This window comes from Malaclemys terrapin, chromosome 11, assembly GCF_027887155.1.
Source record: "Malaclemys terrapin pileata isolate rMalTer1 chromosome 11, rMalTer1.hap1, whole genome shotgun sequence".
NCBI classification, from domain to species: domain Eukaryota; kingdom Metazoa; phylum Chordata; order Testudines; family Emydidae; genus Malaclemys; species Malaclemys terrapin.
In genome coordinates, this window is record NC_071515.1 from 29,984,683 (window position 1) to 29,997,727 (window position 13,045).

General features: G+C 38.5%; 1 protein-coding gene across 2 annotated transcripts in view; it reads left to right on the forward strand.

The window, feature by feature from the left end:
• Positions 1-13,045, forward strand: part of COL5A2 (collagen type V alpha 2 chain) — a 179,531-nt gene that overhangs the window by 140,741 nt on the left and 25,745 nt on the right. For both annotated transcript variants that reach the window (XM_054043613.1, XM_054043612.1), the window contains exons 22-35: positions 687-740; positions 2,336-2,443; positions 3,158-3,211; positions 3,928-4,026; positions 4,967-5,020; positions 5,972-6,070; positions 6,191-6,244; positions 6,346-6,399; positions 7,841-7,894; positions 8,370-8,423; positions 8,812-8,856; positions 9,375-9,473; positions 10,485-10,592; positions 10,707-10,760. In XM_054043613.1, coding sequence (XP_053899588.1) covers positions 687-740; positions 2,336-2,443; positions 3,158-3,211; positions 3,928-4,026; positions 4,967-5,020; positions 5,972-6,070; positions 6,191-6,244; positions 6,346-6,399; positions 7,841-7,894; positions 8,370-8,423; positions 8,812-8,856; positions 9,375-9,473; positions 10,485-10,592; positions 10,707-10,760 — 990 coding nt within the window. The remainder of the gene's footprint in view (positions 1-686; positions 741-2,335; positions 2,444-3,157; positions 3,212-3,927; positions 4,027-4,966; positions 5,021-5,971; positions 6,071-6,190; positions 6,245-6,345; positions 6,400-7,840; positions 7,895-8,369; positions 8,424-8,811; positions 8,857-9,374; positions 9,474-10,484; positions 10,593-10,706; positions 10,761-13,045) is intronic.

Here is a 13,045-nt window from a genome sequence, read left to right on the forward strand (position 1 = left end):
AGACATATTTACAGAAAGCATAAACTATCATAAATGTATTAAAATGTTACTGTAGTTAGTCTCATAGAAGGGAGTAGTTTTCTGATGCCAAACGTAGTCCAAAATTATTCAAGAAGTAATTGTGCTTAAATGCTTAATGCTTTTATAAAAATCCTTTATCTCTGAAATCTTCTGCAAATTAACCATTAGCAATCTGGTTTGTTTAATCTTCAGCATATACTCTTTCACAGCATTATTAGCTGAGCAATTTTGGAATAAACCAGTTGTAACCCCACTGAATATAATTACACAATGAAACAGATAGTCATTTACAAAATGTCAGAAATCTGCAGTATATGGGATTGGCTCTTTGGGCTTCTATATGTCAGATGTTGGCCATAACATGCCCGAGATGGTTACTAAACTAGACAAGAAAATAAGTTACAGTGCTTGGATCAAGTTCTAAGGTTTTTATTCAGGCAAAAATTCTTACTGAAGTCAATGGACTTTGTGCTTGAGTGAGAACTGATTAAGGACATCAGGATCAGGAGCTATTTGGAGTTACCATGTGTGAACAATCAATCTATAGACTAGATTAGCAGAAGCACTGTCACATTTTTCATTTGAAACTACTGTATGTAGGTAACTCAGGTAAGGATGGTTGAATGGTTTGTGCAGATTAATGGTATTAATGTATTTGTTTTCAGGGAGACCCTGGTGTGCCAGGTTTCAAAGGAGAAGCAGGTCCCAAAGGGGAACCAGTAAGTCTTTACAGTTTTTGTAATCAAAATTAAAACAAAGAATGATACATGCATTGTTGTGCAGAGCACAATACTATATTCCTTGAGACATATCTAGTATTACCTCTCATTGTTGGTTTTGACCTGCAAGTAATGGCCATGGAACACCCTGGTCAGGTTCTGTTGTGAATAAGGGGGAGGATAGGTCCTTTGAATCCATGACCAGGTAAATCCTTCAGCCAGTTATCCCCTGGACTCAAGTTTGAGAAGGCCACAGCACAACAGAGAAATACAGGATCCCCTGATGCTTTATTAGCAGCCATGGAATGGATTTGCTCCAACTTCTTGGTCTTATAAGGAAATCACTGGTCATAGGTGCTCATGGACAGAGGGTTGTGCTCTAACAACATGCTTTGGTCCCATATGAGAAATAAACTTTTTAAGGAAAGATATTAAAAATATGTTGAACAGAACTGAATGTAGCATAGGTGGTAGCAACGTAGACCACAGCATCTCACAATCTACTCCAATATTGTAATATAAATATTGCATTTGACATGTTCAAGGGGAATGAACAAAATTAGCTTGATTCAGCTCTGTCCACCCATCAGGGTCCTATTGCTGAGTCAGCAGCACTTTTTGATCAGCAATATCAAATGATGCTGGTAGCCCTGATAGTGTTAGCATGGATGTTTGGACTCTATTCATAGCTATGAGAAGATGATCCATCAACATGGCCAGCACCATCTCGGAGCCATATGAAGGCTGAATGAAAAGATTATTAGCTTTAGCAGAGCCAGGATCAGTCGTAGCTGATTTGGCAATACATTCTTAATATTCTTGCTCAAGTAAAGTATTAGAGAGAGGATAGTAGTCAGCAAAGCTGTCAGTGTTGACAAATGATTTCTTGAACACTGGCTGGACTTATTATTTTTTTGAGGGTGTCTGGAAGAATGTCCTTCTAGAGAGAGGCATTGGCAATTTCTGTCAGCTGTGGGGCTGGTAAAACTCAATTCCATCTGTCAAGAATGAAAATTGTGTCAGAATCAGAGCCTCTATGTCACTGAACCAAAGTCCATCAGGGAAGATGGCATGAGGATTCCATGTGCAGAAGCAGTGCAGAATTTACACCGAAGAGATGAATTGCAAAGAAGAGATCTGCAGTGTGAATCAGACAGAAAAATGTTGCCCTAAGTTTACTATTGTATAGAGTGGATTCCATAACCGTACAGGTTCTTTAAATAATTAAATACTGATTTCCTTAATGCCACTTGCCTAACGATTAATAAATACCACAATTACAAAATTGGATCCTATACAAGGAGTCAAATGATTGTGAGGCACAATGTAGAGCCAAATTTTAGAATTACCGTCCATTTATGGATCACTTCATGTTGAAATACTAGTTGATAAATATAGAAAAAGGAAAATCTGAATGGGAATAATTGCATTTTATAATTGATTTTAAAAGAAATTAAAAAAAAAATCTAACTACCCAATTTTGTTCTTTCTTGTTTGGGAAAATGTTTATGGTTCATGTTGGAAGAAAGAGTGATTGATTGAGCCTTAAAAATGGTTAATTTGCTTTATTCTAAACAAGCAAATATTTTCAATAGGGTCCACATGGTTCTCAGGGTCCCATTGGCCCTGTGGGTGAAGAAGGGAAAAGAGGCCCTCGTGGTGATCCAGGGTCAGTAGGTCCTCCAGGCCCTGTTGGAGAAAGGGTAAGGAAGCCAGAAAAATAATTATATTTGTTAGAGGTTGGCCTCTCTCATGAAAATCATATCTGACCTGGACCTGAATGTGAGCTCCCTTATAGTTTGGAGTGGGCAGAGACAAACTTGTCTTTAATGATAGTATATTGACAGCTGTGATTTAGCATAGTTTCTTACACTAGCGATTTTATGACCTGATTTCTCTGAAGTGACAGGATGCTCTCTTTTGTAATACACAGTAGGTTCTTTTCAGAAGTGGCCATGCGAGGGTGAGAATATGAAAATGTACCATTATGCCTTCCTCATATTGAGTATCATTTACTCCAGTGTTATCTTGGGTTTTTTTATTTGGGGAAGGAGAATGAAGCCTGGCATGTTAATATTAATTTGGAGCTGAGCACATCATTTGGGCACTCGGTACTTTAGATACCACAGTGATAGGCACTTCAGAAATATGACAGATTGATAACTTTTCTATTGAGTAGAACCTTGTTACAGAAATAGTGTCATTGATTTCAGTGGGGCTACTCACAGAGCTAAGGTGTAACACTCAGCATGAGTGATGGGATCGGAAAGAGGCCCTTAAATATTTTTCACTACAAAAGAGCATTTTGAAGGCACAGTAGCCAGTTGGAGGACAAGGATTTTATAAGAAAATAAACTGAACTCCAAAACCCTATTGAACATCAGTTATTAATAATGATTTATGATATTTTTGCATAGGGTGCTCCTGGTAATCGTGGTTTTCCAGGTTCTGATGGCTTGCCTGGACCAAAGGTAAGCTGATTTGGGCCATTTTCCTCCCTTTCATGCCTAAAAAATATATGCAAAAGAAGAACGTAACTGAATGTAGCTGCTGTGGGAAGTGAGCAGATCTGCTGAATGTTTGGAGGCAGGGCCAAAGGAAATGCCAAATGACAATGGGTCAAGTCTTCCAAACATGCTCAGACCAGGGTTCTAAGTGAAAAACATTGCTCTTCCTGTGGGTCTCAGGTGTTCCACTCTCCTTTCATGTCTCCAACTTGATGCACTTATACTTGCATCATGATGTGTAAAAGCCACTGAGCAGTAACGACTTACATTACATTTTACAGTGTCTATTAAGTTATATGTGGAGAGGGAAGCACTCCTTGTAAAATAGCTCTTTCTTGACATCTCTACTGAGAAGCCAGGCCAATCCCCCTGTGTGTTGCCTAACAACCATATTGCTTACTGACAAGTGACACAAAGATGTTTTTGTTTATTAGATCCATCAACTATTACCTTCTAGATAGAAGTGCAAGAATTCTAAATTCCTTATGTTAATTAATTCTATACAAGAGATCATCTCTAAATAATGTTAAGGATATGGTTCAGAATACTTTGGAACGCCAGTTTTCAAAAATATTGATAGATGCTGCTCTTGATGGAAGATGTATATTTTGCATTTACTTCCTCTTACTATGGTTGTTCAGTCTAACATCTGACTAATGGTGCTTTGATATCTTTTCCAGGGAGCTCAAGGGGAGCGTGGTCCAGCAGGTTCTTCAGGCCCTAAAGGAAGCCAGGGAGATCCTGGGCGCACTGGTGAACCTGGCCTCCCAGGTGCCAGGGTAAGGAAATTATAAAATCAACATCATGTCATGAATTTGTATAGCACCTTTCATTCCCGAGGATGGCAATGTACTTTATAGGCAAGCTGTTATACAACCTCTGTTTATAGAAGCCAAAAACAGGGATCACTTCTTCCACCACTTTAATACCTTCACCTTTGGAAGGGAAATATGGAACCTGACCTTGAGTTCAGTGGTTCTGCTCATGTGCAAAGTGAATCACATGAGTATTTTCAGGTTCAGAGCCCAAGGACCTGGTTCTGTTCCCCTTGAAGTCAAAGGCAAGACTCCCATTAATTTCAAAGGGAGCATGGTCTAGCGCTAAATTAGACATAGACAATGCAGTCCAGAGGAATGTAGGTATGTAAAATACGAGGTGTGCAGAAAACATAGGTTGAAAGTCAAATCTTTGTTAAATTGGTTAATTGTTTTTAAAGTATTTGTATAGCGTAAGGTGAGCTGTCATTGAAAGATCCTGCAGAAGAAATGTTTGAGGCGGGTTTGGAATGTCCCAGACAAGGAAAGAAAGGAAATTCCAAGCATAACGAGTGGCATGGAAGAATGGTTGAGAGTGGGAGAAATAAAGGGGATGACCTGGTGGGGGGCTTGAGAGGAGTGCAGACCACAAATGGAGAGTAAGTCGGAGGAAACAAGAGCAGAGATGCAATTAAAAATGAAATTGTGCAGAACTTTGAAGGTGAGGATGAGGAGCTTGACTTTGATGCAGTAGGGTGAGGGGAAGCCCCTGGAGGGACTCAGAGAGGGGAATAACATGGTCGAGTTAAATGACTTTTCATTAGTCATGCCACCTGAGTGAAAAATGATTCCAGTGTGATGTTTTGTTACTGAGCACACTTTCTCAACTCATTTACAATCCTTGCTGTATTTTAGGATCCTATACACAGGTTATATCAATTGGTGTGTTATCCTATTTTTGTAGGGTCTCACAGGAAATCCAGGTGTTCAGGGTCCTGAAGGAAAACTTGGTCCTTTGGTAAGTAGTTTGTGACAGGGAGTGAGGAGGATGTACGTAATTATTGGTCCCTTCAGTTGGCACTGCACTCATTTGAAATTCTGCTCTCCTTGAAATTAGCCTTTTACTAATCCATAGTTTTATAGTCTCTCAAGGTGCATAGGTCCTTCTAAATGCCAGCAAATGGAAGGCATTTAACATCTAAATGAGTCAGTGCAAATCACTTTCATTAGGCTTAATGTGTGTTGCAGTATATGCTCAGTGTTGGCTATCCCAAGGAATTTAAGCACTTGTGAGCTCAGGTTTGTTGGAAAGAAATATTTTTTACATAATTCCCATAATTACTGGCTAGCTCCAATGAGTCTGTCTATAATTGCATTGAAGAAGTTTGAAAGCTAGAATTGTCTCTTTGACATATACTTTAAAGACATTTTTAATGGAACAGCCACAATGGGAAAAATAAAAGAAAGAAGAAATAAAGTAGAATATATAAATGTGGTACAAGTGCTATTAAGACTGTAAGTGGATAACAATACAAATGCTAAAGGTTAGAAAGTTTTAATATGTGAAAGGGTAGGTTAACATTGGCTTAACCAACCTGAAAATAAAAAATTCTAGCACTAAGTTTCACCGTTGGATACACTAGAGTTCAAGTAATCCATTTTTCAATACTCTTGTACAAGTCCTCTTTCCTATCTGTTCCTTCCTTTTCATAGAGGACTATCAGGCAAACAGCATGGAGCCAATTATTGAGCTCTAACAGACTAGACCTATCCAGTACTTTGATACCATTGTAAGGCAATCATTCCCTCAAAATAGCCTAAGGGTCCAATCCAGCTCCTATTAAAATAAATTGAAAGACTTCTGTTGCCTTCATTAGGCACTGATAAGAAGTAGGAGTTAGCTTTTTATTGGTGAACAAAAGCTTATGGGAGCACAGTGAAGAATATTCAGAATTATTTATATTTCTAGGGTGCGCCAGGAGAAGATGGACGTCCAGGCCCAGCAGGTTCAATAGGAATTAGAGGTCAGCCAGGCAGCATGGGGCTTCCTGGGCCAAAAGGCAGCAGTGTGAGTACAATGTTTGCTAATCGGTATCTAATTATCTAGCTTGCCTTAGTTTCAGAGCTAAATATGTTTTTAAATGGATGAAAATATTGGGTAATTATAGCAACTTTCCCCACAAATTAGGGTGATCCTGGAAAACCTGGAGAAGCGGGTAATGCTGGTGTCCCAGGGCAGAGAGTGAGTATCATTGTTATTCTTTATATTGATTACACAAAAATATGTTTATTTGTCATGTGTGTGCACTATACAATTCCTCTTTATTTGTTGTTTCACTGTAGGGTACTCCTGGCAAAGATGGTGAAGTTGGTCCTTCTGGTCCTGTTGGTCCACCTGTAAGTCAGTTTTTCAATATACAGGATTATTTGTTTGTCTAATTATATTGGCACCCATCATTGTACTTTCTGAGCAGTCCTCAAGAGTAAAAGTGACAGTAAAAGTGTTTTTCTTTATTGATTTAGAGACCATTCGCATTCTGCACTGATTTTTGCCAAATAAAGTCAAATTTCATTCTGTTGCTTTTCAAAGCAATCTGTAAATCGTTGAGTTATTTTTAATTTCAGCTTTATTAAGGTTGAATCAGTTTAACATGATCCCTAGAAAAAATACGAGGGTTTCGTAAAGTCGACATATTCTCACCCTTTTGCCTTTCTTCCCCAGTAGGGGTGTACATATTTCTTAAATAAACTTTTATATTGAAAAGAGAGAACATTTGAACTCATGTTGTGCCCCTCCCACCTTTTCCCCCTCGCCTTATGCTCTATTTTGGATAATTGATTCTTCCACCCATACTTACTGTATTAATAAAAAATGATCACTTAGCTAGTCGCATTGGTTTTAATGGGACTACCTGTTCAGTAAGGTACTGTTTGCTTTGAGTAAGAATGGCAGAATCTGTCCCTGGATTAATTTAATGTTGAATATTTAATTACTTTATCGAATAAAAATAATGCTCTAAATAACAACACACCATTAGAGTTCAAATTCCAGATGAAACATTACTCAAATAATCTATCCAGCTGTTTAGTTGCGCATGTCAAAGAGAGTTAAGAGAGTTTTTGAATTTGTTTTTTTCAAATATGTAAACACTTTCAGATTTTTGTTAACCTCCTGAGAAAGGAGTATATGTTAAAATGTTCTGCTGTTTTCTTTAGTGCCAGAAAGAAATATGCATACAACATATTAAAACTGAATTCTGTGTAATTTCTCCAGCTGCTTTGCTGTTGTTGAAATGTTGATTAATGAGCCTCACAAGTGAAAAATGCCTACAAAGAAAAATGTATTGTACTCTTCAAGTAAATATGGAAAAGTATCTATTTATCTATCAGTGTACATTTGCATAGGCTTCCAGTTGTCTTGTTTAACACCTGTTGATTCCAGAGACACAAATATATTGCAAATATACAAAAAAAATTCAATAATCAATTTTCTATTATATATACTAAAAGAGGTATATATCTCTATTAAAATTCCTTCTACCACCCATTTTAAAAATTGCAAGGGGCAAAATTCTCAGCTAACGTAAATAGATGCAGCTGTCTTGAATCCAATGGAACTGCGTTCATTTATAGCAGCAGTTAATTGAGCTCAGGATCTTAAAAAGGTACTATCTGGTCTTGACTAAATTTCATTTTTCAACTGAAATGGTGTAAGTAATAATAATAAGAAGAAAAAAGTAAGAAACGTAATCTTTTCCCATGAGTACAATCAGGCATACAACATGTAAGTGGAATCTGGCTATGTCCCTAAATTGTACAGTTTTTTTCTTTTGTCTAGGGTCTAGCAGGAGAAAGAGGAGAACAAGGCCCTCCAGGTCCCACAGGCTTTCAGGTATGTGTAACAAGAGTTCTTTTACATAAATAAATAATACACCCTTTTTTTCTTTGTAACCTACAGAAATTTGATAAAGTGATGTTAAACAAAGGTCTCTAGAATTGCTCAGACTAATTAGCACATCTCACGCACTTTCAGCAGCTACATTATTAGCTATATTAGTTTTTGTTAAAAAGGTTTAAATACTATTTCTGTATGCCAAGGATCATTGGAGCCCAAGGAGCCTGCCTAGGTTTGTCGGAATTGAAGATTTTCAAAGCCAACAGATATCCAAGAGTTGAACGAATCAGTGGCGTTGACAGTGGAGTCAAACCACTATCTCTTTATATAGAAAGGTCTTATACATCTGCACTGTACAGTCCTATTACATGCATAAATAAAGAGATGCTGTCATCTCCTTTTATTATGGAGGGAAACAGTTTGATGCTTGTGTATCAGTACTTATCTAATTATTTCTGTTGGGATCTTTCAGGGTTTGCCTGGGCCACCAGGTCCTCCAGGAGAGTCAGGAAAGCCTGGAGATCAGGTAACTTCTTTTGTAATGTACTGAGTGTTTGCCAAGTTTTTCTTGCTTAATAAAACGATTTTACCTTCTCCTATTTGATGTATTCACTTTCCAGTCCTCCAAGGGCTAGATTCTCCCACTGACACACAATGAGTAATATCCGCAAAACGTCTATGATGACTACTCATTGAGTAAGATACTACTCAGCATGAGTAACAGTAGCAGAATCTGGTCCTCTGACTGGATTAGATTATCTCCATTCAACATGGAAAATCTGCATTCAGAATCAGCCATCGACATTCAGACTACATAGAACTACTGAAATGAAAATGTTATCCTCTGTTTTCTATACCTATCAGCACGTAGTATATAACGTTTTCCTTCCAACTTGTATTTCTTTTCTCACCAGGGTGTTCCTGGAGATCCTGGAGCTGGAGGTCCATTAGGTCCAAGAGTAAGTATTTTCCCCAAGTACTGGCCATTCCTAGCAAGCCTCCTGGGTTCCATTATGACACTGATACACTGGGCAGTCTTGAAACATATAATTTAGCACATTTGTGCCTCAGTTTGCCCGTTATTAAAATGATTATAAACGTTTATCCATTTTTACTCACAGTTGGTGCTATGCAGCTAATCAATAACAATATGCTCATAGTCCTCAGTATTCTTGTGAAGCTCTGTTAACTAATGTTTGTAATGCATTTTGAGATCATTGGACGGAAGGCACTCTATGCTGCATAGCATGTGCGAATAATCTTATTATAATACTGTACCACTTTATGCACCTCAAAAGAGTCTTTTATTATGGCCAAAAGAATATACTTGGGTTTGTTGTTTGTTCAGATCAGCATAAGCCATTCCTGAGCAGAAGCTCTCTAGTGCAATAGTACCCCATGTTCAATGCATAATTGATTTTTTTCTGCCAAATGGATCTGCATACGACCAGATATTTCACATATTGCTGTTTTATAGGGAGAACGTGGCAATCCAGGGGAGAGAGGAGAACCAGGGGCAGCAGGACTTCAGGGTGAAAAGGGTATGGCTGGAGGACATGGTCCTGATGGTCCAAAGGTAAATTACACAAGAAATGTGTATTGATTTAGTGATTTTATTTAAGATTCTGTTCAGCTGCATTCTTCTCAAGAGAGAGGCATCTTGTTTTCCTGAAGGCTCCAAGAGGACAACAGTCTTGCAATGTTAATCAAAGATATTCCAGTAGAATAACACCAATATAATGAAGGGCACTAAAATATTGTTGAGAAATCAGTATTTTCATTCAGTGTATACAGACAAAGCTCCTTAACATACAGGACTAAACACTTCTTAAAACTACCAGTGTGCTTTGCCTATTTCAGTAGAACAGTATGAAACCATTTATATAATATAGTGCACTCGATGGTGCTGCCTTTGTTTGGAGAATCTTGCTTATTTACAGTAAGTAACTGGGTAGCCCATCTCTCTTGCTATGGATACTTTGTGCTGCTCTACCAGCACAGAGTAGCCCTACGGCTGGTGTAGTTGCTCAGGAGAGAATCCACGCATATGAATTGGGATCCCTTGGGAGTATAGAGCTGCCACAGCAGACCCTGTACTACCATGTTCTTTACAGAGGACATAAGAGGCACAGCTTGGAGGCAAGAGAGCACAACCAGGACATCCCTGCCCTGGACAATCCCCAGGTCCGATAATTGGCCATTGGTAACTAGTGTAATAAAGACTGATTTTATTTATTCCATGGAAGCTGTCCAACATCCAAGGATTCAGTTTGAGAAGGCTATGTAGAGCCACTTTAGCATCCCTCCTCCATCCCACACTCCCGCGGCCCCATCCATTCATGCACCCAAGATTCATGACTAGTTTTTTCAAAACATTGGGTATAAATTCTAAAATTAATGAATAATTCAACTCTGCAACTTTGTTTCCTGAAAAATGTTTGGATGTGAACAAGAAAGAAGTTTAAGAGAAAATTATTACTTACCAGTGTCCCCCAGAGGCATATTCATAAGCACAGATGGTTCTTCACTCTAAAGACAAAGAGACCTCAACTTAATAGGCAGTAATTTGTTTTTTTATTCATTTCAGGGTAGTCCAGGCCCCACTGGGACTCCTGGTGATCCAGGTCCTCCAGGTCTTCAGGGTATGCCTGGAGAAAGAGGTATTGCTGGAACTCCTGGTCCCAAGGGTGACAGGGTAAGTCTCCTTATCGTTGCGCCTTTAAATACTAAACAGAAGTACGTGTCTCTTGATAATTCTGTAGTTGCTCTGATATATAAATGACTTGGACTTTCTGGATACTCTCCATAGGGTGGTGTAGGGGAGAAAGGCTCTGAAGGTACAGCTGGCAACGATGGTGCAAGGGTAAGTAAGCCCATTGCCCCTCTTAGAAATAGCTCCAAGTAATGGAGCTCCTAAGCAAGTTAGTGTTTTTCAACTCCAAAAACAAACTATATTCAGCATCTAGATAATATCAGTTAGTTCCAGGAATTTAGAGTTTATGTTGGGAATGGGGAGGTGAGAACAAGTCTTATCTCATCTCATCTTATCAGGAGTGTCTTCCACACTGAAAGATACTGCAGAAAGGCAAGACACAGATTGGAAAGATTAGGGATCCATTTTTACCCTTGGCAATACTTATGCAACAACTTTTGAAGTCAGCGAGACTTGTGCGTGCCTGTCTTTTTTTTTTAACTACTTTTGCTCATTAACATATTTACACATACAAATAGAACTATCATTTACACAGTGCAAAAATGCATGATATTTAAGCATGAGTACATTTCAATATTGAGATGCAGTAGCAAATAGGGAGTTCATGCTAATTCCATCATGCAGTCTGATTGTTTTGCAATCAGACGGATGATATAGGTATAGGCCTTAGAAAATTAAAACATAGTTAAGGTCCTTAGGTATAAAATAATACATCATTGTTAAAAAGGCACTCATACAGTTTTAAGCAAGTGGCAGACACCACTGGTGTGGTTGACTTAATGTACTGGCTCTATACACCACACACACACACACACACACACACACACACACACACACACACACACACACACACACACACATATATATATATATACCATTGGAAAGCTTATTATATGTACCTTAAGATGCAGTATGTTATGGAGCTCTCAAGTGGTGGTGTTACCATAGAAATGGGGACAATCAATGATACCATCCAAAAGTTTAAATGACTACTTTGAAATATTTGAGTTCTTTTCTGTTAGTTTCATGATTCTATGTACTATTTCAAGACATAAAATGGGATTTCTTTGTGACCTCAAAGCATCACAACAGCAATCTAAAGAGTAAAACAAAATCTAATAATAAATTTGTACAAGTATCATTTGAATGTAATGGTGCTGGTGATATTTCTACTCAACATCACTATTGTCAACCTGTTCCTCAGTATGATCTCTGTCCAGAGTGCGTGGATTACCACAGTCTTCATTATGTTGGCATGTTCACAGTTTTGTGCAGGGAAGATTATGACTACAAGACCCTGTTGATTGTGCAGCAACCCCTGCTGGATCAAATAAATTCTTGTAGAAGCTCTTGAAGAATACAGGAAGTAGTTTATCATTACATTTTTCCACCATGTTGCAATGGTGATCCAATGTACAATTTACCTATGTGCAAAGACTTCCAAATCTTTGTTTGGCACTATGCTCTTTTGACATGCTCTTCAAAACTGTCCTTGCATAGTGGGAGTTTGGCCAGTGACCTATCCTTTTTGATGGGTAGATGGAGGCCCAAGCAATTCAAGTCTCTGTGGGTCTCTTTTTCTTTCTTGCTCTGGTCATGCAACACTGCTGCCAAATTCCTTATTGCAGAAATTGTGGCTTGTTCATCATTTTCTCCCAATTTGGCAAGGTCTCTGAAGTGGTAAGTTCCCTGTATCACGTGACTTAATTACTAGCATTCAGAAGGATCCTTGTGTCTGCTTCCTCTGGAGAACTATACAAGTCTTGGGCTTCTTCAACACTTCTATTGGTGATGGACTTTTCTACCTCTTCATTGGAAAAGCCTCCACCAAGAGGGAATGTTTGTGTTGGGTCTGCTCCATAGGTGCAATTTGAATCATATATTCACAGACGAATTTTACAAGTGATTGCTTAAATGGATGCTACATTTAGAAACTTTTTCCATAGCAGCACAGGGCATCCACCAGTTACCTGGTATTTCTTGCATCCAATCATAGATCCTGTCCAGCACTGGCTTTCTACAGTTTTCACAGAGTTACTGTTGTCATATCTGTCAAATACTTTAATTGCAGCTTTAATTACAGCTTTATAAAATCCTCTTAGTACCTTCCTCGAATAGACAGCAACTGATTTATTGAATGTGTGGAAATTGTCTCCAGCCATCATTTGTATGACAGTCCAACCATGCAAAGCACAGTTGAATTGCTTACCTGCAAGAATTTGATCTGCAGTACAAGCTGCATACACATGAGATTCAACAAGGTCTAGCAATCCTACATCTCCGCAAAATTTCCCAATACATGCAACAAAACAGCACACGGTGTGAATTATATTGGTACCAAGTTAATTCCATTTCACTTGCTGAGCAATAGCATAGAGCTGCCGACTCTTGATCCAAGTGGCATGCTGCTGGCCTAGAACTGCTGGTATTTCCTT